Source organism: Chrysochloris asiatica, unplaced genomic scaffold (assembly GCF_000296735.1).
Source record: "Chrysochloris asiatica unplaced genomic scaffold, ChrAsi1.0 scaffold00085, whole genome shotgun sequence".
NCBI lineage: Eukaryota > Metazoa > Chordata > Mammalia > Afrosoricida > Chrysochloridae > Chrysochloris > Chrysochloris asiatica.
Genome location: NW_006408603.1, coordinates 5,691,979 through 5,719,642, shown reverse-complemented (window position 1 = coordinate 5,719,642; position 27,664 = coordinate 5,691,979). Strand labels below are relative to the sequence as shown.

The 27,664-nt window shown below is 37.4% G+C and overlaps 1 protein-coding gene and 1 pseudogene across 1 annotated transcript; one reads left to right on the top strand and one right to left on the bottom strand.

Annotated features, from left to right (window-relative positions):
• RAP1A (RAP1A, member of RAS oncogene family) lies at positions 1-27,312 on the top strand. Its single transcript, XM_006865917.1, has 7 exons — positions 1-86; positions 8,009-8,077; positions 13,354-13,410; positions 14,629-14,769; positions 16,951-17,094; positions 22,606-22,721; positions 26,620-27,312. The coding sequence occupies exons 1-6, from the start codon at positions 30-32 to the stop codon at positions 22,690-22,692; spliced, it is 555 nt and encodes a 184-aa protein (XP_006865979.1). The 5' UTR covers positions 1-29; the 3' UTR covers positions 22,693-22,721; positions 26,620-27,312.
• On the bottom strand, positions 9,137-11,656 carry LOC102834694 (annotated as a pseudogene).
• Positions 27,313-27,664: the final 352 nt, after the last annotated feature.

The window sequence follows — 27,664 nt, the reverse complement described above, 5'->3', positions numbered from 1 at the left end:
AGATTGTCAGTATTTAAACAGACCACAACATGCGTGAGTACAAGCTAGTGGTCCTTGGTTCAGGAGGCGTGGGGAAGTCTGCTCTGGTAAGTTAGTCACATAGCTATAACTAACTAACATAATTGTAGAACTTTGATGTTTGTTTTCAGACCTCTAGTCATACTTCTTGGAAACCCTTTATAGAGTTACTATGAATCGGAACCGACTCAGCGGCACTTAAACAACAACAACATCATTCCTAAATAGAAGTCCTGGTATGGTGCTGTGGGTTAATGTGCTGAATTGCAAAGTCGGTTTGAACCACCAGGTCTGTGGCTCAAGCTCACCTGTCACTCTTTAGAAACCCTATACAGGGTCGCTATGAGTCTAGAAACAACAACAATAGTCCTAAATAGAAGCAGTCCTTGTGGGGCAGTGGTTAAGAGCTTGGCTACTAGTTGCAAGGCTGGTGGTTCAAATCCGTGGGGGGGAAAGACCTGGAGATTTGCTTTCATAATGTTTATAACCTAGGAGACTCTATGGAGCCTTTCTGTTTGTCACAGAGCATCACTAAAGTTGAAATTGCGTCCGTTGCACACAGAGCAGTCCTAAATAGAAGAGCTAGCCATATTTTGTTGACTCTGAGAATGTATTCTACAGAATCAAGAAATCATTCAAGAATCACAAATTTATAGTCTTACAATAGTGATCACTCATTCTTTCATTTGCTAAATATTTGGAGTTTCAAGAAGTTCGTGGGAAAATTCCATTTGTTTTAATTCCATTTCCTACAAACTTTTTGAACCCCCTTGCATATCAAGCACTAGTTTGATGTATCCAGAAAGGAATAAGATTCTTTTCACTTTAAAAAAGGAACTTATATTCCAGTTAAGTCATTCTGGTGGTACCATGGTTAAGGTGTTGGCTGCCAAGAAGTTGGTGGTTCTAATTCACCAGCTATTTGCAAGAGAAAGATGTGGCAGTCTGTTTTCATAAAAGAGTTACAAGTGTGCAAACCCTATAGGGCAGTTCTACTCTGGAGTAGACCAGTGTTACAGATACCAGTGGAATATATCCCCCACTCCAGATATAAGTAGAATGAGGATAGTTTGTTATATATATATGTTGTATTCATTCATTGCGTACTTAAAATGTCAGAGACTATAAGATTACAACAAAGAGCTCTGGTAGCGTAGTGGTTACGAATTGGGCTGCGAGCCTTTAGGTCAGCAGTTCGAAACTGCCAGCTGTTCTGCGGGAGAAAGATGAGGCTTTCTGCTCCCGTAAAGATTTACAGCCTCGAAAACCCTGTACAGGGTCGCAATGAGTCGGAACCGACTCCACAGCACATAACCAACTAACACCACCAAGATTACAACAGTCACAGTCCTTTATGGAATTTTCATTACAGTTGGGGATACATAGTAAACATACAAACAAAAACCTACTTAATCATAATTGTGAGAGAGATACTCTAAAAGAACAGTATAGATTACTAAGCGAAAGCCTGTTAAAAGGACTAAGTTAGCATTTGAACAATTGAGAGGTCAGTGTCTTGGATATCTAGTACTGCTATAACATATAACACAAGTGGGTGGCTTTAACAAACAGAAATATATTGTCTCACGTTTTGTCATTTTTAAGAGCTATCAAGTTGGTTCTGATTTACAGAAATTACTATATAGGGTTTCCAAGGTTACACATCTTTGCAAGAGCAGAAAGTTTTATCTTTCTCCCTTGGAACAGCTGGTGGTCTCGAACCATAGTGGTTGGGAGTCTAGTGCTTATCATACAGAGCTACTGTGCTCCCCTTCTTACAGTTTAGGAGGCTAAACATCCAAATTCAGGGCATTGGCTCTGGGGACGGCTCTCTCTGTCCACTCTGGTAGAAAATTCTTGTCTCTTTCAGTTTCTCTTCCTCACTTTCTTGGTGATCTCAATATAATAGCGTCGACCTTTACCCTGTTTATGCTTGTTTGATTGCCTGATCTCTTTTTATATCTCATAAGTGATTGGTTTAAGACACAGCTCATACTAATAATTGTCTCATTAACATAGCAAAGAAGCCCTTTCTCCCCTATGGGATTACATCCACAAATATAAAAACCAAACCCCTCTGTTGTCGAGTTGATTCCCACTAATAGTGCCCCTATGACAGTAGAACGACCTACTGTACTACCAGACCTCTTTTCCACAAGTGTAGAAATTAAATTTTACAATATAGATTTGGTACACTTCAGTCAGTCATTATAGCTGAAGCAGGAGTGAACAGAGAGAAATAGTGTAAGAGGTAGGCAGAGATGACATCATGCCTTGAAGACCATATAAAAACTTGAAACTTATTCCTGATATCTATAAGAAGCCATAGAAGGTGGATTTTTTTATTTTGGTTTTTGGTGGGAGGTGCAGGTGACAAAATCAGAAGACCATTTTAAAGAGAGACCCTTGGTTCTGTTTAGAGTTCTTTAGAAGGGGACAGAGTGAATGTGGGAAATTAGTTTGGAGTTAATGCATTACACTAGATCATTAGTTATAAAAGCATGGATTCGGGCCACAGCACTGAAGAAGAGAGAAGTAGATAGGCTGAGAGCTAAACAGAAAGTAAAACCGATAGAATGTAGTGCTGGATTATAATTGAGGACTAAGCCAGAAGGGAGCTGTGAAGGATTTGACACCCAGATCTCTAGTTTGAGATGCTAATTTTATGGGCCACTTTAAAAAAGGGAATTTGGTCCTGTGCCCAGGAATTATCTTTTCTAAAATAATTTAAAAACTCTACAGGAAGTGAGGAGGCTGTCCATGGAGAGACTAGTGAGAGAAGAGACCAGGATTGAGCTTTGAGGCCCTGTGACCCATCACAGAGGAAGGTATCTTTATTTGATTGTCCAGAAGTCAAGTAAGAAGAGGAAAAGATAGTATGGAAACATGGAGATCATTGTTCCCTCTCATAGTTAGGCTTCTCCAGCTATCTACAGTGATGATACCATTTACTTTCTTCAACCTTCTCAGAATGGTTATAGAATAATTTTTATGGAAAAGACCTTCCAGTAGGTGAAGAAGTAAGGAGGAGGGGATCTAGGGTTGAAAAACGTCCTTATGGATGAGCAAGGTGCCATTGAGAATTGAGAGACAATGGGATTCAGAGGAATAATGAAGAGATTGCTTTTAGTAAGAAAGGAATGAGAAGTGTGGGATTGATTTTCATTTTTGCAAGTCTCTGTAACATTTGGTAGAAGACAGATTCTCATAAGTGCTTCTTCATCAAATCTGTTAGGATCTTATATTCGTTAGAAAACTGCACTATAAACTTAGGAGAGAAAGTATGTTTTTGTATTATTAGGAAAATAATTTTGACCTCACATACCCTTTGCCCTTGACCATATTTGAGGAACTTTTGCTCTAGTCTAAAGTTCCTTGTGTGGGGCTGTAAGATAAGCATTGGACTGAAAGACAGGTTGGGTTGAACCACAGGATCACTGTGAGTCAGAAGTGACTCAGTGGCACTTAACAACAACAACAAAACATGTTAAGAAGCCATAGTAGACTGTTTTTCATAAAAGCACAAGGTCAGCTGTTCAGACCCGCCACCTGCTCCTTGGAAAACTTATACAGGGCCGGAAAACTTATACAGGGCCGCTGTGAGTTGGAACTGACTTTAAAGGCATTTAGCAACAACAACACTTAAGTGCCGTTGAGTATTTTCCAATTCATAGAGACACCCTGTATAGTGTTTCCGAGGAACAGCTGGTGAGCTTGAACCACCAACCTTGCAGATCAAATCAACTTTGCAGTCCAGTTTTAACCCAAGAAAATGAGGTGATGTAATCCTTGATAAAAATAATGATTCAAGTTTTTGGTTTGGCTATCTCATGAGTTTCCTTTGAAGAATTGGAGGTTGGTCAGAGAGTGAAGTTTAAACTGAACTATATAGGTAGTCTCCAATTTATGATGGGTGTTCCATTCCAGCCACTCTGTCATAAGTCAGCTCTGCTGTAAATACATCTTTTTATTTTTGTTTAGTGTCGTTTCCATTGTTATTGCTTTCTATTATTAGTATCTTTATAAATATTTTTGTGTCTGGGATTTGGAACCATTACATCTGAGAATGATAACATCCGATTACACACTGCAACATTGTATGTAATATATAGGAGGGAGCTTCAAAAAGTTCATATACAGATTTCATTATCCTTTAATTCTAGATCTCCATGAACTTTTTGAGCTTCTTCTTATTACTAATGATAAGATATAAAACAAACAAAACATAAGTGGAGAATTTTAAAGTGCATGTCATTGTAACTCAGATATGTGGTCAATTGGGGACTACCTGTATTTTTGTTAATTTCTTGAGTTCATGTTAAAATAGTGTAAAAAATATTCTTGGGTAATTTAAGTGTAGATGACCTCAGCCGCATTCCTATCCTTGCTTTTAGATAACAGTGCACCCAACCCTATTATAAAAGCTGTCAAGGAAAGCTATCACAACCATCTTCTGTACTTCTTTTCATTCACTAAATGATGAAATAGCTAGTTTCTAGCCTGTGCTTACAGAAAAATCAGACATAAAAGTAGATGACATCATGGGAAGACAGAGACTGAGAGCTGGCGGCTGGAGGCAGACTTGCAGAACTGTGCTCTTTTGTGGTGTAAATTATTATATATGCCTGAGTGGTGGTGGTTGTTTTTTTTTTAAGAGCTAAAAGGAACAGAGAGAAATACTGTTAACTTATGGTACTTGGAGGGGATTATAATCATTGTAATGAAATAAGTTGTATGATTTGTTGAATGTAAAACTTATCTGCCCTGTTAACTTTCACTCAATTTATAATAAAAACATTTTTTTAAAAAGTAGACGACATCTAAAAAAGATGGGTTGGCAGTGTGTTCTGGTGGAAAGTATAAGACCTTAAAATTCAAGAAGCTGACACATGAGAAAAATAAAAATTCTGAGGTGAAATTTATGAAGTGACTAGTTCAATGCACAGAAAATTGTTGTTAAGTGCCATCAAGTCGGTTCCAACTTACAGCAACCATTTTTATAGAGTTTCCAAGGACCAGCTGATGGGTTTGAACCACCAACCTTGCTTATCCTAAAGCAGTCCATTGCTTAGCTACAGCAAGCACCACACCAGTACTCCCTGGAACATAATGTTGTTGCTAAGTGCCATTGAGTCGGTTCTTACTCACAGTGACCCTATGTAGGAGCAGCTGGTGTGCTTAAACTACTGACCTTGTGGCTAGCGGTCCATGGCTATCTTACAGAGCCACACCAGGACTCCTAAAACATAATAGATGTTTCACAAGTTTTAGCTCTGCTCTTCCCTCCATAATTAGAAAGATTGTTTTAAAACTTTTAAAAAAATTTTATTCCTCCTGGGGCACCTTGCTCCTATCCCCATGATTGACATTTACTTATTTCTTTATTTTCTTCCCCATCACCCAAGTTAACATATGTCTGCCTTCTAATCAGTGAATTACTCTCCCTTTCTTCTCACCCCTAGTAACCACCAAAGAATGTTTGTTTTAGCATGATAAACCTTTTTTTTCTTTATATTTATTTTAAATGTTTTATTGTGAATTATGTGTTACTTTACATGGGACAACATTAGTTTTACATTCATCCTATCGTATATCGTTTTATTGCCATGGTTACAGTCCCCTCCATGAATCATCAACTAACCACAGGGTATATCCTGCAAGCTTGCCCCCCCAGTCGTCAGCACACAGCCCCTTTCCCTCTCTGGGTGTAAAGACCCCAGCTGCTCCATCTTTCCATGTCATCATCTGTGCCTCCATCTCAGGCATCACTGCTTTTCTGGGTAGGGTCCTGCTCTCCGCTCTTCTCCCTTGATGGTCCCAGGGACTGTCTCTCCTAGACTGCAAAGGTAATCACTCCCCTCCTTGCTGCAAAATGTCTACCTTTACATTTACAACCCTCACAAGCAGTCCTGATAACAATTATTCACTGTTGTATCACAAGAGACCTATCCACATTTCCTTTCATCAACCCTGCCTAGACAGACTGGACATTACTCAGTGGAGAGTCTACCTTCCTACACGCCCTCTGGATCCAGATTCCCTCTTGAAAGCTTATAAGCCAGTCACTTCTTGCCATTGAAGCCCCCCCCCATTTGGGGTAGCCAATGTCCAAGTTGCCCATCCCTGTCTACTCTGTGTATGGAGGGGGTGGGAATGATCCTTGCTTTAAAGATTTGTTCCCTCTTTTTAGCTACTGCATCCATAGGTGTAGGTCAAGTTCATCAAATTGTATCAGATTACTCTTTTTTTTCCTCTTCTTTCTTCTTCTAGTTGAGCTCTGATCATCCAGTCATTGAAGCCAGGTCGAGTGGGTATTATCTGCAAGTGTGGGTGTTCTTATGCACATGCCCTCTCTTCTTATCAGCTGGATGCTTCATTCTAGTCCTCTGTGGCTGTGTCACTGACTCTGGGCCCAAGAGTCCCCAGATCTTGCCACACTGCTGGCCAACCAGGTCTCTATCAGAGTTCACAGGAGTCTGTTGAATGTTGTAGGATGTTGCTCGCAGCTTTATTGCTGTTTTTTCCTCACTTCCCCTTATTGGTGACAAACATGGTCACTAGTCAGAGCGTGTATTCCCATTAAGTTTTCTTGGAAGGGGGTTTGCCCTGAGGGGACCCGGCCACTTGCCTTGATGTCTCCTGGGTGAGCAGCTTGCTTGTTCTTGTAGCAATCAGTTAGTCTGCTTATATTGTGTTGTATTTTTCCTGTCGGTCTTTCTTTCAAGAAGTATCTACTTTTCTAGCTGCTCCAGGCTGGTCTGCTTATCCTTTCAAGTGGAAATTTCCCTCCTCTGAAGATTCTGGATGCTGTTCAGAATTCTACCTATAGTCTTATGTAATGCAGAGACTCCACAGGAAGCCTCCTTCACTTGGCACGTTGTAGCCCCATTTTAGGTATTCCAATCAGTTATAGGCAGAAGACAGACTTATAAGCTTTCTATGGTGACATTTCTGGCTGTGCCTTTCTGTCCCCCTCAAGTGTCCATTTTATAATGGTATGCAAGGGAAGCCAAGATTCAGAAGACAGCCAAGCATCTTAACATTATTTCCCTGTATCCCAGAGTCCTGTTGTTCCAAGGTTGTGCATACATCATTATTTATCTCTGTCCCACTTAGCCCATGCAAACCTGCCTAATTGTTCTCCCATCCGCTTTGTTCTTCCATTCCTTACCCCTTCTTATGTATTGCCCCCCCTCCCTAGCACCCAAACTAACCTGTGTCTATTCCCTACCCTGTGCTCCACCTTCCCTTTCTTCCCCTTACCCCACCCCCCACATCCTAGTAGCCAGCAAAGAAGATAAACCTTTTCTTGACTTTTCATAATAGTGGTCTCATATAATATCTGTCCCTTTTTAATTGACTAATTTCACTCAGCATAATATCTTCCAGGCTCACTCATGTAATGAGCTGTTTTGCAAATTCGTTGTTATTCATTGTAGCGTAGTATTCTATTTTGTGTATGTACTAAAGTTTGTTTATCTGTTCTGTTGATGAGAACACCTTTTGTCTCAGCTTTGAGCACTTTGTATTGAAGTTACTGTAGATACATAAAAGAGTGATAGGAGTCCTGGTATGGTACTATATGATACACACTGAACATCTAGTCACAAGGTTGGTGGTTCAAACCCACCAGCTGCTCCTTGGAAACCCTAGACAGGGTTGCTATGAGTCAGAACTGACTTAACAACAACAGGAGAAGTTTATTTAACTGCTCATTATATTTTAAAACATAGTAATCACTTAACAGTGTAATTCATTTCTAGAAATATGACCAGCAGTTTTTTTAAACATGAGCATCTCCTTTTTTAATGAGTATTCTTCACTACAGATCTATCCTTATATTGAAAAATCATAACAGTGCTTTGCATTTTACCCAAACTTTTTTAAAGTAATGTTATTTAACCTTTACAGTTTTGTGAGGTTTAGTGACTTTTAAGAGGCTTCTATTTTTCTTGTAGTCGTGAACTTTTCTATTATTTTCTTCCCCCAGACAGTTCAGTTTGTTCAGGGAATTTTTGTTGAAAAATATGATCCAACGATAGAAGATTCCTACAGAAAGGTAAGATGTGCAACTTTTATACACATGTTTACAAGTGGTGCTTTATGATTGTAAAAAATCTGATTCGTAGAATTTTTAAAAAATGTTTCGAGAAACATGCAAATGTTCAGTATCAGAAATTTCACCAAGACTTGTTTCCTATAGAATACTACTCAGGTGTACAGGGTTCCATGTTCTGATGAGTTGTCTGTTTTTTTAGTGTATACATTTTGGTGATGGAAATATTTTAATGTAGAAAAAGTTGCAAATAAATAGTACATAAATATTTTGCTATTTTTATGGGTTGATATTAAGATTGTGCTTGAAATTATCTAATGATTGAAATTTTGATATTTGTTCAGTTGTACAATAACTTTACAAAATTTAAACTTTAAGCTACAAAAATTTATGTAGTTGATCTTGACTGAAAAAAATATTCTAATTATAAGACTAATCTAGAATTAGGGAAATTTTTCATGATTTTATTTCTCAAATATACAAAGGTGCTTCAAAAAATTTGTAGAAAAATGAGGTTGAAAGGTAATAGAATTTTTCCATGAGCTTTTGGAAGCCAATTGTATTAGAGTGAAGAAGGCCATGTTACAAGAAAGGTCAGAGGTTGAGGATATACCAAGAAAAAAATTTTTTTAAAAGATTGAACTACCCTTTCAATAAATAAAAAAGCATTGCTTTTTATTTTAGATGTTTTGGGGATTTACGTTTAAGAGTACTGTAAGTGTTATTGAATTAAGTTCGTCAAGTAGTTAGTATTGGCAGAACATTTCCACCACATGCATATGAAGTTTAAAGTTCTACTCTGGATACATTGGAAAACTTCACACCTAATTCTGTATTCATTGAATATGCACAGTTACAGAATTAGCCAATTATCACACCTATCCCATAATTATATGATAGGGCAGTGAGTTTGTGGTACCACCATGGCAACTTCATCAATCCCTGACCTAACAAAAAAACAGTTTAAAAGGGTCTTTAGGTTAATAGACTTATATATATGTTTTGTTTTGTTTAGTTTTCACAAATAAGATCTTTTGTTTGTCATCATTAAAAGTCTGAATTTTAAGTGGATTCTTGAACTGGTGGCTCTTAGCCCTATCAGCTCGTTCAAGTTTAGCACCTGTGTCATCTCCAGTAGCTTTTCCAGAACTACTGCTTTCATCATGAAGCTCCATTTGTTGTTGTTAGGTACCATCGAGTCGATACTGACTCATAGCGACCCTATGCACAGCAGAACGAAACACTGTCCAGTTCTGGGCCAGCCTCACAATTGTTGCCCCACTTGACCCCATTGATACTGCCACTTTGGCAATCCATCTTGTTGGGTGTCTTCCTCTTTTTCTCTGACCTTCCACCTTACCAAACATGATATCCTTCTCCAGTCACTAGTTCCTCCTGACAATATGTCTGAAGTATGAGAGACGAAGTTTGGCAATCTTGGCCTCCAAGGAACACTCTGGCTGCACTTCGTCCAACACAGATCTGTTGGTTCTTTTGGCAACCCATGGCACTTTCAGTATTCTGCTCCAACACTATGACTCAAAACCATCAATTCTTCTATGGGCATACCTTAGTCCTCAAGCTGACATCTTTGCTCTACAGGGTCTTGTGCAGCAGAGTTGTCTAATGGAATATGTCCTTTGAGTTCTTGACTACTACTTCAGTGAGTGTTGATGGTTGATCCAAGAATGAAGTCCTTGACCACATCAATCTTTTCTCCCGTTGATAAGAATGTTATCTATTGGTCCAATGGTGAGGATTTCTGTTTTCTTTACATTGAGATGCAATCCATACCAAAGGCTGTGGTTTTGATCTTCATCAGTAAGTATTTTAAGTCTTTCACATTCAGCAAGCAAGGTTGTATCATCTGGATATCGCAGGTTGTTAATGAATCTTCCTCCAATCCTGATGCTATGTTTTTTCTTCATGTAACCCAGCTTCTCGGATGATTTGCTCAGCATACAGGTTGAATAAGTATGGTGAAAAAGTACAACCTGTTGCACACCTTTCTTAATTTTAAACCATTCAGTGTTCCCATGTTCTGTTCGAACAGCTGCTCTTGGTCCATGTATAGATTCCTCATGAACACAATTAAATGTTCCGGAATACGCATAGTTCTCAATGGTGTCTATAGCTTGTCATGATCGACACAATCAAGTCTTTGCATAGTCAATAAAGCACAAGTAAACATCTTTCTGGTATTCTCTGCTTTCAGCCAAGATCCATTGGATGTCAGCAATGATATCCCTTGTTCAACGTCCTCTTCTGAATTCATCTTGAACTTCTGGCAATTCTTTGTCAATGTATTCTTGCAGCCGTTTCTGTATTACCTTGAGTAAAACTTTACTCACATGGGATATCAAAGATAGTGTCCGATGATATCCACATTCCGTTGGGTCACCTCTCTTTGGAATAGGCATAAATACGGATCTCTTCTAATCAGTTGGCCAGATAGTTGTCTTCCAAATTTCTTGGCAGAGATGAGTGAGTGCCTCCAGTGCTGCTTCACTTTCTTGAAAGATTTTTTTTTATTCCATCAATTCCTGGAGCCTTGTTCTTTGCCAATTCCTTCAATGCACCTTGGACTTCTTCCTTCAGTATCATTGGCTCTTGATCATATGCTACCTCTTGAAATGGTATTCCTTCCATCTTCTCTTGATGCTTTCTGCATCCTTCTTTAATTTGCCCAGAGAATCCTTCAATAACTAAAATCTAGGCTTGAATTTTTTCTTCAGTTTCCCCAGCTTGAGAAATGCTGAGCAACAGGGTTCTTCCCTTTTGGTTTTCTGACTCCAGAAATTTGCACATTTCCTTGTAATATTTGACTTCGTCTTGTTGAACTGACCTTTGAAATTTTCTGTTCAAAGGTCAGTAATTGGAAAATGTGGCCTTGGTAATAATAATTATGAAAGCTCCATGAGTTTTTCCCAACTTGGGCTTCTTCAGCATTTTTACTTTCCTAACAAACACATCATGGAGAGGGTAAATCAATTGGCAGGCCTTCTCTATGTCCTTTCCAATGCTGTCTGGAATCAGTTTATTGACCACTTCTTTCAAATCATTTGTCTGTACCTCTTGGGTTGTGATTTCCATCATTTTCTTCCAGATTTTATGGAACTGTTGGTGCTGAGCATAAGATGTCTTCTGAATCTGGTTGTTGCATATTTTAGTAAAACTAAAACAGAACAGGTAAAGCAAATAACCATCTAGTCTTGATATAAAAAAAAAATGGTCTGCCATTTTTGACCATGGAGCACATTTTGTTCCAGGTAAGATCCATGCCATGGAAGTTGGTCAAGCAGTTTTTGCCCTGAACATCCTTAGTGATTAGCTTGAATTTTCTAAATGTAACTTCATCATTGTGCAGATCAGCAAGGCTCACTTCAAAAACACAAGCCTTGAGCCCATCCAATACAATTTTGGTTCTTGAATCCTTGTGACTAGTGTTTTCCCAGTATTTCTTACATTGAACATAGCTGGTGTCTTCACATCATGCCAGTCTTTCTTAGAAAATGGATCAACTGCTTTCTTCATGGCTCCTTTTTAGCCACCTTTTGTAAGGCACTTATTGCCAATCACCATGGTGCTGCTCAGAGAGCCAAAAGGGTAATTAGCCAAGGCTAATAGACTTATATTTAAAAGATATTGTTACTTTACTGAAAATTTTCAAAATAAGTTGCTAATTAAAGCCTTAACTACAAATAAAGATCTGTACCTAGAATTCTAAAGGACTAATACTTTTCCTAATCCTTTCTTTATTAAAAATTTTTCACAGTTGATAGCTGATATTTTCTTTAGACTAGCCTTTTCATATATAAAGATGGAAAATGGAGTTCAGTGTATACAGTTTCACCATTTGCACATTGCTTTTCCAAAGAAGTCCTTTTTCTTAATTTCAGGACTGTATGAGCTTAGTACCATTTATTTATTTTATTGCGGTAAAATGAATAAAATCAGAAATTTGTCATTTTAACCATTTTTTTAAAGTATATGACCTTTAATTGTACTGACTATGCTGCACAACTCTCACCATTATCCATCTCTAAAAAGTCCTACCATTCCATAACAGAAACTCAGTAGTTGCTATTCTAGAACCTCAAAGTATTAAATTTGGGGCATATTTTAATAAAATATAGACATCCTGAAGTTGGTAAATAGACGAAGTTGTTCCTACCCCAAAATTATCTTTTCTGTGTTTTGAGCTATTTTATACACTTGTGCTATTTCCGCTGAAGATAATATAAATATATATGTATTATACATTATACACATTTTTTTCTGTTAGAATTATACCTGTTTGAAAACAGGTATAATTTAGAAAAACTGAATTTTTCTGAAATTCTAGACTATGACCATTTACCTTTTTTCTTTTTTTTTTTTTTTTAATATTCTAGTTGTGTTTAGGGTGAGCAACAAATTGTTGTTGTTGTTAGGTGCCATCAAGTTGGTACCAACTCATAGCGACCCTGTGCACAGTAGAACGAAACACTGCCTGATCCTGGGCCAACCTCCTTATTGTTGCCACTCTTGAGTCCATCAATGCTGCCACCTGAGCAACAAATTAGGTCCCCATTAAACAGTTTCTACACACATCATAAGTGATAGCGATTACATTTTTCATAGTGTGCCATCATTCTCATTAATTTCATTCTGGTTGTATCATTTCCAGTACTCTTAATTTCCCTGACCCCACCACACCTCATCTTTGCTTTAGAGTAATTTTTGACATTTGACTTCATATAGTTGATTGTTTTTGTTTTTAAGGTTGATATTCTTTTATGATCCAGTCCTTTATTTAGCTAACAGGTGTCCTTAAGGCTTTAACGTTGGAAGTTTATCTCAGAGAGATAATCTCCAGGAATCCTCGAGTCAGCTAGTCTAGTGACTCTGGACTTAAGCATTTTCTTCCGTTTTATAAAGATCCATCTGATGTGACCCTTATCTGACCAGTAGGCAGTGGTAGCTGGACACTGTCTAGTTCTTCTGGATGACTGGCCATTTGTCTTTTAATAATAACAAATAATCATTACCGCAGAACTTAGACTGGTCCAAAAATACCACATTCTACATCAATAGTCCTGGCTTCAGTAACTTTAATACAATATGCTTGAGACCTCCCATCCTTTATTGTGGTACCAAGTTCTTTCCCAGCCAATGCAGCAAATAAGCTAGAGAAAGTCTTTGTGGTTAATATTAGATACTGTGAGTAAAGTAGTAAAGGGATAACAGAATGACGTTTTGATTTTACCATTTCATTTTTCCCTTTTTTTCCCCCTCAGCAAGTTGAAGTAGATTGCCAACAGTGTATGCTCGAAATCCTGGATACAGCAGGGACAGTAAGGATATTTCTATCTCTCTCATTTTTTTTTATTTTTTTTTTATTTTAATTTGCAGATGGGTTTTATAATCTGGGTAATTCTTTTGAGTGGAAATAATCATTCTAATTAAAAACAAGTTCTCTTAACTGTTTTGGTTAGTTGGTCATATACCATAGAGTCCGTTAACTCACAGTGACCCTGAATAGGAGTTCTGAAGCTGTAAATCCTTGTGGGAGCAGAAAGCCTCATCTTTCTCCTGTGGAACAGCTTGGGTTTCAAACTGCTGACCTTGAGGTTAGCGGCCCTACTCGTAACCACTGTGCTCTCAGAGCTGCTTTTGCTTGTAAGAGTATGAAATCATCTGTGATGTGCTTAATGCTTATACATCACAATTAGATTGTATGTTGAGTTCATCTGTAGAACTGTATGATGATTTTCATGTATTCAGGTAAGGATCATGCTGTTAGTGCTAAAAAATAAATTCTAGAATTCTAGCCATAGATACTCCTGTGAGTTTAGTAAGACTGTCTCAGCACCATAGTAACTCACTTTTAGAAGAATTGTTTTTGCTTTTTATTAACATTTTAATATCTGAAAGGATACATGTTTTGTGATAGAGGCAAAAATCTTTAGGCTTCTTTTGAGCTTCATTTTTCTCATCTTAAAATGAACCTAATGACATTAAGACAGAGACTATAGGATGCTTATTACGACTAAAAAAAATAATGATTATAAACCCATTGGCACAATGCCTGTTAAAAGGTGTATTTGCTTTTATTCTTACTGTCTTCATTAGTATCATTGCCTTTAAAATTGGCTATTTGTTGTTTTAGGTGTTGTTGAGTCTGTTTCGACTCATAGCAACCATGTATACAACAGAGTAAAACAGCGCCTGGTCCTGCACCATGCTCACAGTCATCGCTCTGTTTGATCCCATTGTAGCAGCCATTGTGTTAGTCCATCTTGCTGAGGGTCTTAATGTTGTCATTGTTGTTAAGTGCCATTGAGTGGGCTCTGACTCATTGAAAGTCTGTATAGGGTTTCCCAAGAGTGTCTGGTGGGTCTCAACCACCAGCCTTGCAGTTAGCAATCCAGCACATATCTTATAGTACCACACCAGGAGGGTCCTAATAGGATGTAATAAAAAATTTTAATAGCTTGTGATTACTCTAATTTCATTTGTTCTGATATATGTCCAAGAAATCATGTGTAAAATTGCATTGTTTTTTATTCTAGGAACAATTTACAGCAATGAGGGATTTGTATATGAAGAATGGCCAAGGGTTTGCACTAGTATATTCTATTACAGCTCAGTCTACATTTAATGACTTACAAGACCTGAGGGAACAGATTTTACGGGTTAAGGACACAGAAGATGTAAGTATTTTTCCAATTCTAATAAACTGTTCTGTTCTGTGGCCTGTTGAAAAATAAGCGGTCTTCTCTGTCAATCAGTTGAGGATTTAGAGGTTATCTCTCACATACCTAAAAGGACCCTGTGATGAGCAGGGGTCTTCAAAATTAGCTTACAAACTATTTGATGAGAAATTATAATTATTACCCACATAGCTCGGGGTGCTACGTGAGTAATAAGTGCATTAGAGAAAAAAAGAAACAGAATTTCAAAGATGTGAGACTCAAGATGAGCTTTGATAGGTAGTAGTTATGTCAGAAATAGCGCTCAAAGAACAATTATTAAGAACCATAATGCTATGGTCCTATTTCGTTAATGCTGTTGGCTTAGTTTTTACTTACATAGAGTTTTGTTTTTACTTTGAAATATGTTACGATTTTAATTACCTGGGTTTTGTTTATTTTGTTCATTTTATTTTTCATTTCAGAAATCTTGTCATATTTGAATAGTTTTTTATTACTGTATGTGTTTTTCTTTTTGCAAAGAAGAGGTATATATTTTGCATGTTTGGCTTGGTTTTGAGCTAAAGAATTCCTTTTGAGTGAAATAAATTAGGATACAAAATTTCAGTTGTCCCTGTGCTGAGGATCTTGACTTTGGGTAATACTGTAGACAGGAAGAATTTATACTGTGTGACTCATACCCAACCATAACCTAATGAATAGTTCTGTCCCTTCCTATGACTAATTTATCCAAGCAAGTCCTGTTTTCATTGACTTTCATTGATGGTGACATACAGCCAAACTCTAGTCATTTTAATCTCTTTATGTAGTAAAACTAATAAAGATAAGAGCTGTAGGTGTCTACTATGTTTACATTAACTCGGGGAAATTACCTGTTTCACATACAAGGGCCATTGTGTCCCTTAAGTTCTTTCTTTTGCATAGTGTCCGTCACCTCACAAATGACTTTGATATTTGAACACCTTTTAACTAAGGAAGTTATACAGTCTGTGAGTTGTCAGTTTCACTGGAAGTAGGAAATTGTACATGGACATAGATAGGTAAGCATTTATGTTAGGGAGAAAAAATTTTAAATGCTGCTGCTTTGTGAACTTTTATTTTTATTAATTATCCTCACGGACATCTCACCCAAATGGTCTTCAGGGCTAGGTCATGTTAGTGTGTTGGTCTTGTCACTACTTTTAGCATTTGTTGAATCTGTGAGATCATAAAGAACTTGAACCACAATGTAAAAACCCAAACCATCAAGTCAGTTCACATATTGGTTACCCTATATAGGGTTTCTGGACTGTCAGTCTTTACAGGAGCAGAAAGCCTCATCTTTCTCCCACAAATCACAATTGTTGTTGTTAAGTACTGTTGAGTTTGTTCCGGCTCATAGCAACCTGTCAAGGGTTTCCTAGGAGCGGCTGGTGAGTTTGAACCACCAGCCTTGCAGTACAAAATGACTGCAGTCCAGTGCATTATCCTGCAGCACCACAAGAGGACTCCAAACCACAATTAGGTCTTTTATATTATAGGAAAAGGAGCCCTGGTGGCATAACTGGCTACTTGTTGGGTCAGCAGTTGGAATCCACTAGCCATTGTGGAAGGAAGATGAGGCTGTTGTGCTCCTGTAAAGATTTATAGCCTCAGAAACCCTACATAGGACATAGGACCGCTATGAGTCGGAATCAACTTGGTGGTAGTAGGTATATTGTAGAGAAGGAGCCCTGCTGCCACAATTAAGTAAGTGTTGGGCTGCTAACTGCAGGATCAGTGGTTCAAACCCACTAGCTGCTCCACAGGAGAAAGACGAGGCTGTCTGCTCCTGTAAAAACTTAGTCTTGGAAATCTTCAGTTCTGCTCTGCCCTATAGGGTTTACTTGATGACAGTGGATACATATTATAGAAGGTTTCTTTTCTGTGATATTTTTATGCTTAGAATTCAACTATTAATAATAGCACACACAAGAATTTAGTCTCTGAATAATTTAGCAGATAAATGTAGGTAAGACCTCTTGGATTTTTTTTCTGTCTCTTCTGCCACCCACACTCCCCTGTGCACATGTGTACATACCTTTCTTTAAGCACATGGGCAAGCGTACTGACTTTTCAATTCATGGCAGATATAGTCACTGACTTAAAAGAAGAGAATTACCAGTATGTTCATGTTCATTTTATGTTTTCTTCTTTTCACAGGTTCCAATGATTTTGGTTGGCAATAAATGTGACCTGGAAGATGAGCGAGTAGTTGGCAAAGAACAGGGTCAGAATTTAGCAAGACAGTGGTGTAACTGTGCCTTTTTAGAATCTTCTGCGAAGTCAAAGATCAATGTTAATGAGGTAACCTACAACTGTGGGCAGCACAAAATAAGTGCCTTTTAAATTTTCGTATGCTTTACACTAGCAGCAAAAAAAATTTGTTTTTAAGAAAACTTTAATCCCTTTTTCTGTCCTCTATGCAATATGAATCCTATCAGTGTATAGAAAACATAAAGTAATTTCATGAAACCATATTATTTAGCTTGCATAAGATCACTTTGATGATTATAATAGGGGCACTTAAATTTACCTGGTTAGAAAAGAAGTTCCAATTTAAAAATGTTTATAAAGTCCTTATAAACTTCTAAATGGTATGACAGAAAGTAGTCTCTGAAAATTGTCATATCTCCCTTATAATAATATCTAGTTTATAAAGTCAGAAGAAAATAGGAAAATTAATCACTGTACTGAACCTTTACAGAAGATGTATATGAATAGCATATACCTGGATAGCACAGAATTTGGTGTTCTGAGCCCTACCTGACTTGGTAAAGTAACTGACTCGAAGGGAGGTGTCTATGGATATATAACTATAGTTATGTCAGGTATGTGTGTGGATATGTAACTATCACTCACTAAGTCTTTCAGTTCAGATAAAACAAATGACACACGGCGCTTTTTTTGCCTCTGTCTTAAGCAAATCCCTGTCTTGATAACATACCTATGGGCAAGAATGCTCAACAAGTAAGCTGCTTCCCTGAGTGTATAGGGCCAAACGTTTACTAAATAATTAGTGTGATGTCTAGTAGCCTCCACCAACCAAGCAAAAATAAAAAGGATCCTTTTGCTGTTCTTAACTTTAGTGTGGTGGTTATGTGCTGTGGAGTCGGTTACAACTCATAGCAGTAGGGTTTCCGAGGCTGTAAATCTTTACAGGAGCAGAATGCTGTATCTTTCTCCCGCGGGACTGCTGGTAGTTTTGAATTATTGACTTTGAGATTAGCAGTCTGGCTTGTAACCACTTCGCTACCAAGCATAAGTCTTTATTTAAAAAAAAAAAAAAATTGGTTTTTCCCTCTAATTGCAATGAAAAAAGTGTTGAACCTTAACTTGCCTATGTGCATGCCTCACAGGTAACCAGTTGGGATTCAGATCACTTAAAACATAAAACAGAAATGGTGGATTAGGTTATCAGAATTTTATTTTATCTTTTTGCTTGGAGTCCTTATGTGGCTCAGTACGATAAGCACTGTACCACAAAGTCAGTTTCAACCAACTCCACAGTACTTAACAACAATTTTTCTGCTTATTCCTCCTTTCTGGCCTTCCATTCTGTAGGTAATTTTTCCTTGACAAGTATCACTGTTTTAAACTATTTTCTGACTTTTAAACTTGCCACATCATTTGGCAAGAAAAAAAATAATAAACTTGCTGCTGCAATCGCTGTTTTACAAATTATTAAGAATATCAAAACTTGCCTTTTTTTTTTTTTTTTTTTAATGTAAACTAATTTTAACTAGTATTTTTATTTACTCCACACATACTTTTTGAGTGCCTACTATGCATCTGGTACTATGTTAGGCCCTGGGATAGCAGACACTCAGACACTCAGACAGACACTCTTCCTGCCCTAAAGAACTTTGTATGGGAGAATGGAGCTGAGATCTTTCCAAGAACAGTTATTTCTCATTTACTGCCAAGTCAATGAAAGGAGGCATGATAAGCACCCACTTCAGCTTGCTCTGCTTGTAGAATCACATTTTCCTAGATGTTGTTTTGAAAAAGTAGAGCTAATCAGAACATTCGAATGTTTAGCCCATCTTACTTTTCCAAAGAAAAACTGTGAGTCTTAAACAACTTAAATATAGAATGTATTTGATTTGGTGTTATGTACGATGTCTAGGGGAACGGTGGTCAAATTGTTTGGTCTTATGGATCTGGTCCCTTGCTGCCCTCTCCTCACCCTCACTGGTACTGACCTTCAAGTTCCTAGTGCTCAGGCTGGATTGGGCCAGGGTCTAGCACATGGATCTCTCCCTATGAGATCCAAAGCACAGTGGAAAGAAGCTATTTCTCACCTGGGGGCATCTACTTGGCTTCTGTAGTTCTCTGGGATATGGCTTCCAATGCAGCAGAACCACTTTTTCAGAACAGTCTTGTTAACATTAATTAACCCTTGATGTGAGGGTTTATCAAACAAGACTAAATAATTAAGAAAAAATAAAATATATTAGCCAACTTAAGAATCTTGATTTATTTTTGGAATGCATGTAGATTTCATCCTAGTTCTTGAGAATTTAGTAATTTACATTTCTTGTGTTTTCCTCTTTATTACCTGATAATGCAACTATAGGATTCCTTTGATAGTTAAGAGTTCTTCAGACAGCTAATGCCTTTGAAATATTTGTGTAATTTCTGAATTCCTGAGGCTAGAAGGACGATGCTTTTATAAGATTCAGTTATTGGCCTCAAATTGGAAAATAGGAAGTTGACTAAAGAGCTCTCTACTACTCTAGTACTCTTTTTAACTCTCATCTGTAACATTTTTCCTATGTTCTGAACAACCAGAATTACATCAGTCACACCAGTCCTAATTAGGAATTCATTTTCCTTTGCTGAAGCTGGAATAATCATTGGAATCAAGACATCCCAATTTAGGAATGGGAGAGGGATTGAGAAACTCTATTCTGTGTTCCCTTTAGATTTTTCTATAGTTCAGAGAGATGAGGAAGGACCTAGGCTGGGGACTTTCAGCATTTCTAATGAAATATTATAGTTCGAACTAACCCTCATCACTGAACCATCTGCTGCTGTGAGGTAGGCAATGTTTTCCAAAGAAATAATTTAGAATAATACTGCAAACGTCAGTTACCTTTCTGTGTAGTACCAGAAACTAGAAAGTGGTTAGCATGAAGAAATAGAAATTGCATGCAAGTTTGGTTAACTTACTATTTTAGCTTACCCTTATAATATTTCTTGTGTTATAGCTTATGCTTTTTATGCAGTGGGGCTGAGAAACTGAGAGTTCATTTTTGGACTCCAGAGTTGTGAAACAGAAGTTACCACTTTGTTCATAATTCTTTGTTTTCAAAATTTCCTTAGAAGTAAGATAAGAGTTCAGTGGTTTGAAGAATATGGGAGTGGAAAGGATGAAGGAGGGAAGAACTGAAGGAATTGCTTGTATAACTTTGGAATCAGTCCGTAGTTTTGTTTAGCTTTTTCTTTCTTTTAGTAGTTAATTTAGTCTTGTTATCTTGGAACCATTTAAAAAATGAAATAAACAGTTATCTTAGCTCAGTACCATCTTAAAAAATATATAGGCCAATGGTTTGTGTTTTTTTTAAAAAAAAGATATTTCCCTTTAAAATTTAACAGAAAAAAGATTTGTTTGCCCTGCATCCAGATATACAGATAGTAACATTTTGACCCCAACATTTGCAGATATCATGTTCCTTTACTCCTAAATCTCTTAATGTGTGTCCAGAGAGCAAAAGCATTTTCTTATGCGACCACAACACAATTCTCAACCAGGGAGATTGACACTGACACCATGTTTGTTGCACATGCAGATTTCACCAGTTGTCCCAAGAAGTCAGTACATTTTTTAGTCACTTCAAAGCACTATTTATTCCAGATGAGTAATAATAAGCAGCTTCTATGATATTTGTTCTTATTTGAGGATATTAGTAAATAAGTGTTTGCATTTCATAGCAAAGCCTCAAACTCAGTTCATTCTGTTTTATACTTCAATACTTAGCCATACCTAGGCACTAAAACTTGTAAGCATCAGAATTAAAATCATCTGTGAATAACTTAATTGTTGTTGTTCTTGTTTGGTCTTTGTCACCTTTAATTTCTCATCCAAAAGAATGTATTAGCAGATAGTTTGTCGCTTTCCATCAGAGACAAGGGGTTGACAAACTATGAAGGACTAAATGGTAAATATTTTTAGCTTTGCAGGCTCTTCAATCTCTGCCACAACTACTTTACTCTCCTGTTATAGCATGAAAGCAGTCCATGGCAATAAATAAGCAAATGAGTGTGTATTTTTTCCAGTAAAATTGTATCTGTGGACACTGAAATTTGAAGTGAACTTTATATATAATTTTCATCTCATGAAATATTCTTCTTTTGATCCCCCTACCACCAGCAGCAGTTAGAGATACAAAACACTCTTTTGGTGGCTAATAGGCTGTACAAATACAGTTGATGGGTTCTATTTAGCCCACAGGTCTTAGTTTTAGATTTCTATACTTCAAGCCTGAAAATAGTATTGATAACCATCATTTATTGAGTACTTAGAGCACAGTGGTTGAAAGCAGTCAGCTGAAGGTTGGTGGTTCATGCCCACTAGCTGCTCCATGGGAGGAAGATGAGGCTGTCTGCTTCTGTAACAATTCACAGCCTTGAAAACCTATGGAAGAGCTCTACTCTGTCTGGTAGGATTGCTCTGCATCCAGGTCAGCTTATTGTTGTTTTGTAATGTATCAGACACTGCACACGGATGATTTTCCATCTTCACAAATGCCATGCATGGATGATTATTATCTCCATGTCCCCTGGGAAGCATCTGAGGGTCAGGTTAAGTATTTTATCCTAATTCTCACTCTCTTGTCCACTGTAGAACTGGCATTTAGGTTCTGTCTCTGACTTCAAAGACCACTGGACCACACACCACTGAACTTTGAATGAGTATTTCTAATAATTCATTTCAAACTTAAAGAAAATTTTGAACAGTCAAAATTAACAACTTCCAAAAGAGCAAACCAAAATCATATTCCTCTGTATATGAGACCTCAAGAGAGACCCCATATCTTTCTTTTGTTATTTCCAAAGTATATATTCAAGGAAATTTATTCAAAGTATATATAGTCAAGCCAAAGATAATGTAAGAAACATCAGACAAACCCAAACTGAGGGAAATCTATTAAGTACTAGCATATGTTTTTCAGAAATGAAAATGTCATGAAAGACAAAGGCAGAGGGAAATATTCTAGAGTTTAAAAAGACGTGGCAGGGAATGCAACACAGTGCTTGATCCTGGGGGGATGTTTTTCCCTAAAAGGGAAAAATTACTATAAAGGACATTGTTGGGACAGTTGGCAAAATTGGACTTTGCACTATAAAATATTAAATCCTTGCTTAAATGTCTTGAATGTTATTAATGGCGTTATGCAAGAGAAAGCATCCCTTAAGAAATATATGCTCACCTATTAGGGGATCTTTGGTATGCAGACTACTCTGAAATGATTCTGTTTGTGTTGTGTATATGTGTGTGTGTGCATACAGAGATGATACAAGTGACAAAATGGTACTAACTGGGGAATCTGAGTGAACAAGTCCTTTGTCAGTTTGAAGGTTTTAAAAAATACAGTGAATTTGAACATTCATGTTGACCATTATTCTCTTAATAATAAAATTTTGAAACCAAGGATTTTGTGTAGAATATGATTGTAATACCTTATTTTTTACTATCAGTTCTTTATAAACAGATAAGTTTTGCCAGCCTTTATAACACAGCAGCAAACTAGAGACTGTGGGACAAGGTTTCAAATATTGGTTGAATGAGTTTTTTTTCTTATTTTTATATAGATATTTTATGACCTGGTCAGACAGATAAATAGAAAAACACCAGTGGAAAAGAAGAAGCCTAAAAAGAAATCATGTCTGCTGCTCTAGACCCACAGTAAGCAGCAGCTCTGAGCCAGGTGAGACGCCAGTAGCAAAACCAGTTCCTTCCTCGTCCTCTGAGGTGGGACTTTCCCCACCTCTAGTCACTCTCTGTTTCACTTACAAAGGTATTTCTGGTCTTCTGTAACTTGTTAACTGTGGTATATAAATTGAGGATGTACCTGTTGGATTATTTGTTGTTCTCTATATTAGATAGATGGATTGGCAAAGTGACAGCGTCAGTGGGCTCAAGTGTGGCAACGATAGGTTGGCCCAGGATCGGGCAGTGTTTCATTCTGCTTTGCATAAGGTCGCTATGAGTCGGTACCGACTTGATGGCACCTAACAGCAACACATTAGATATTAAGCTCACCGCCATGTCATTTTTGCTCACCACCATGTCCCCAGTTGATGGTAGAAACTGTTCATACACAATGATTCAGAATGGATATTGCCCCCACTCTCCCAAAAAAGAAGGCATAAATGCACATTGGCTGAATTATCTCAAAATGAACAAACCCATACATATCCACAAATAGTTGCTCCTTCCCAAATGTAACCCCTACCAGGATTTCTCACACAGCATTCGTTTTGCTTCTTTTTTAACTTTACATAAATAAAAGCATATTGTTGTTGTTGTTAAATGCTGTCAAGTCATTTCCTACTCATAGGGACCCTGTATAGGATTTCCAAGGAGCAGTTGGTGGGTTTGAACCTCCAGCCTTGTGATTAGCAGTCCAATGCTTATCCTACAGCACCATACCAGGAGTCATCCTAAGTAGTAGTTGTTTACTTTAAATACTACTTGAGTTTTCATTAAAGTAAACCCATTGGAGAGGGCATTGAAGCAGCCTGTCAGGTGAGAAACCAGGTCCTGTGAGACCAGTTGTTTGTTTTTCTGTAATTCTATGGCTAAGCCCCACTGAACAGTTTCTATTTATCCTCATCAACTCAGTTAACAATACTATAAAAGAACATTTTCTTGGAATGGATTTTATGACATAATTTGATGCTAATTCTATGAGTATTATGAAACTTAGTCCAGTTAGAAGTAAATTGTTCCTACTTGAGGTTGGTTGTGCTAACTTTTCTAAGTCTCTTGCGTCCATTTTAAGATTGCCTCTTGCAGAACACCAGATTAACAAATGTGTGCTTCCTTAGAGATGTGAATGAACGTCTCTCTTGCGGGAAACCACTTGAGTAGCTACGATGTTGTTTTTGTTAAGTGCCTTCCAGTCATTTCCAACATTGAGTGAACCTGTATAGAGTTTCTGAGGAGTAGTTAGTGAGTTTGAACTGCCCACCATGTGGTTCAAACTGACCTTGTGGTCCAATGTATTATCCCCACAGTGCCACATCAGAACTCCCTATATTGGCACTCAAGTGCCATTGAGTCAGTTCTGATTCATAGTGACCCTGTGTAGAGTTTCCGAGGAACAGCTGGTGAGCTTGGTGAACCACCAACCTTACAGTTCAAACCAACTTTGTATTCCAGTGCATTAACCCCTATTGCCACTAACCCCACTTTTAAATGAAGGTAGAGGTAAAGTGGGCATTTGCCTTTGGTGGTTAGAAAGGCAGCTTCTGGTCCAGCGGTTCACTAAAGGCCCAGTAGGCTTTGAGTGAAATCTCCACTATTGAACTGTAAATCATCAACTCCTTGACGGTGATTATTGTTGGGCTTGATGGTGTTTGTGTTGTTTAGGTAAAGGTACAAAGGTAATGAAAATGAGGACTCCAGTTCTAGGTCTTTAATATACTATTGACTGGTCATGACCGTAGTCGACCCTAGTTTAATTTCCAGTTGTCAGAAAATGCCCTTTTAGCTTATCTTTTGGCCTGTTGTGATTTTTAAAGTTCATCCCAACAAACCCAATAATGCGGCCTTGTTTTGTGAGTTTTATATTAGATGAGCAATTTTTTTTTTTTTTTTTTTTTTACCTTTTTAAGGTTTACAGAGCAGATCATCAGCTTGACATTTAACAAATCATATGTTGTTATTTAGTGCCTTCACATTGGTTCTGACTCATAGCGACCCTGTATAGGACTTCCAAGCCTGTAAATCTTTGTGGGAGCAGAAAACTCCATCTTTCTTCTGTGGAAGGACTGATGAGCTCGAACTGACCACCTGTGGTTTGCAACCCAGTGCTTATCCTAATGTGCCACTATGTTCCCTACTTGGTTTCATGTCAGTGTTTGTGATGATCCCCTCAATGTAATAGCATCATTTATCTCACTTCTATAATTCTTGTTTCCAGTCCACCTTCTTCCTAACCCTTCTAAATTTTGTCCTTAGGTAAATGCTGCTCTTATGATCTTGAATGGCTGACCATTCCATGTTGTGCATGCCTCACTAGTGGTTTTGCCTGGCCCCCCCCCCCGTAAACCTGTCTACCTCTTGGTTGAAAATTTAGGCATGAGGGTGGCTGAAGGGTGACCAAGGACTATAGTCTCGGGTTCCTCCAGTCTCTTTCTGACTAGTAAGCTTGGTCTTTTTTATGATTTTGACTTTTGTCCCACATTTTCTCCCAGTGGACATTTCTATCCAGGACATTCTAATGTGATTCCCTTTAGAATGGTTGATAGTGGTAGCCAGGCACTATTGTGGTCTCAAGGTCTTGAAGACTGAGATTCATGTGTTCTGTTAATCTACTCAACTTGCTGTTTCCAGTCATCTTCAGCTTTCACCACTCTCCTTTTCCTCTACACATGTTGAGACCAGGGCTGCACCTTAGATGGCCACTCATGAGTTTTTAAGATCCCAGTTAGAGGAGTTGAAATCTTGACCTAGATCAGGAAATAGGACCTTGATCCTGGTTGCATGCATTCCACTGATGTCACCCAAGATCAATCTCGACAGGTAGCAGTCAGAATACTCGGTCATGCCTTTCTTTTATTGTGGTTATGGGTAGAAAGTGTCATGCTGTTCCTGTTCAAAAAAGTACTGAGCTACAAGGTAGATTTAAAAAGCAATTTTACTAGGAGTAAATAAACCTTAAGGACAGCTTATCTAGCCTTTAGGCAAAATTGTTTAAAATTGTATCAAAACCTTGTTATACGTTTTTAAAGACCTCTTGAGAAAACTTCATCTTTAGAAGATTTTTCCTTTAACATAAATTTCTGTAGCTGAGGTGTAGACCTTTTATTCCTCTGCTCTTAAATATGGAGATCAGTTCTTTCTGTATTAGTTCATTTTGCCCTCCCTTATTAGAAGTGGTGCTAATACATGCAAAGGTGCTTCAAAGAGTTTATAGAAAATGGAATTAAAAGACTAATGGAGTTTTTCCACAAACTTTTGAAGCCCTCTCTTACAATCATCAGATGGTTGAATGAGGAACTTCCTTGGTGTATAATCAGGTCAGTGTTGTTTCTGTAGTAGAAAAGGAGCTGTAAAAAAATAAATTATAACGTGATAAAAATTAAATATCACTTACCACTGTTTTCCTCTCTATGGACACAACAGTCAGACGTAATATGAAACAATTAGTGTAATAAAATTGAAAATAGCTAAGTTGATCAGTTACAAACTTCCTACCTGTGAACTGTCATCTGGGGTTTTTTTGTTTGGTTTTTTAATCAGCAGGAAATTTAAAACAGCCTTGCTAGTTTCTTATAACCACAGCATAGTTTGGAGTCCTGGTGTGCCTCTATACGACTGCAAAGTTGTTTGAACTGCAAGGTCGGTGGTTCAAGCTCAACAGCTGCTCCTTGGAAACCCTATAAAGGGTCGCTATGGGTTGGAACTGACTCGGCAGCACTTAACAACAACAACAACAGCATAATTTAGTTTTTAGTAACCATCAGTCAAAAGCCACTGCCTGCTCCTCGGAAACCCTATATTGGGTTGCAATGAGTCAGCACTTAAACACCCTTAGTTTACTAGCATCTTCTGATATACAGAGATTAACCATCTGTATTTGCTTCTATTCGTCCTAGATTACAGGAATGAAGAACTGTTGCCTAATTGGAAAGTGCCAGCATTCCAGACTTCAAAAGATAAATCTGAAGAGGCTTCTCCTGTTTTATATATTATGTGAAGAATTTAGATCTTATATTGGTTTGCACAAGTTCCCTGGAGAAAAAAAAACCGCTCTGTGTATATCTCTTGGAAAATAAGACAATAGTATTTCTCCTTTGCAATAGCAGTTATAACAGATGTGAAATAAATATACTTGACTCTAATATGATTATACAAAAGAGCATGGATGCATTTCAAATGTTAGATAATGCTACTATAATCAAATGATTTCATATTGACCTTTTTATCATGATTCCTCCCTGCCAAGCACTAAAAAGTTGAACCATTACACTTTATATCCATAATGATGTAGATTATGAAATTTCCCCTCAAACTCATTGCAGCAGATAACTTTTTTGAGTCATTGACTTCATTTTATATTTTTAAAAAAATTATGAAATACCATTCTGTCATTATATTCTAATTAAAATTGTGCATAATGCTTTGGAAAAAATGGGTCTTTTATAAGAAAAAAACTGGGATAACTGATTTCTATGGCTTTCAAAGCTAAAATATATAATATACTAAACCAACTCTAATACCGCTTCTTGTGTTTTACTGTCAGATTAAATTACAGCTTTTATGGATGATTAAATTTTAGTACATTTTCATTTGGTTTGTGTGTTCTGTTATTGTTTATAGATTTAAGGCCTTTATAACGACCAGACTGTTTTAAATGCCATAGTAACCCATTTCTGCCTAGTGACTTTAAATCCTACCAAGTAATTGGTGATTCCTCTAGGAACAAACCTCGAACTCTGTTCTGAATAGATTTACTCCAACCACACAGCAACATCGAACGTACTACATAGAATAGTTTTGTAGATTCTTTCTTGATTTAAAAGATTGTATCTTCTTGGATGAAAATATCCCTCTGCATTTAATTTTTATATGTAAAAAGATAAGTTTAATGCTGTATCAGGATTTAGCTTTTACGATTTTAAATCTTCTGCAACTTAGAAT

Bases quoted from the DNA above. Each gene is read 5' to 3' on its own strand.
- RAP1A (XM_006865917.1), top strand. From the start codon at position 30: ATGCGTGAGTACAAGCTAGTGGTCCTTGGTTCAGGAGGCGTGGGGAAG. The intron at 87-8,008 runs GTAAGTTAGTCA...TTCTTCCCCCAG, and splicing joins GCGTGGGGAAGTCTGCTCTG to ACAGTTCAGTTTGTTCAGGG. The intron at 13,411-14,628 runs GTAAGGATATTT...TTTTTATTCTAG, and splicing joins TCCTGGATACAGCAGGGACA to GAACAATTTACAGCAATGAG.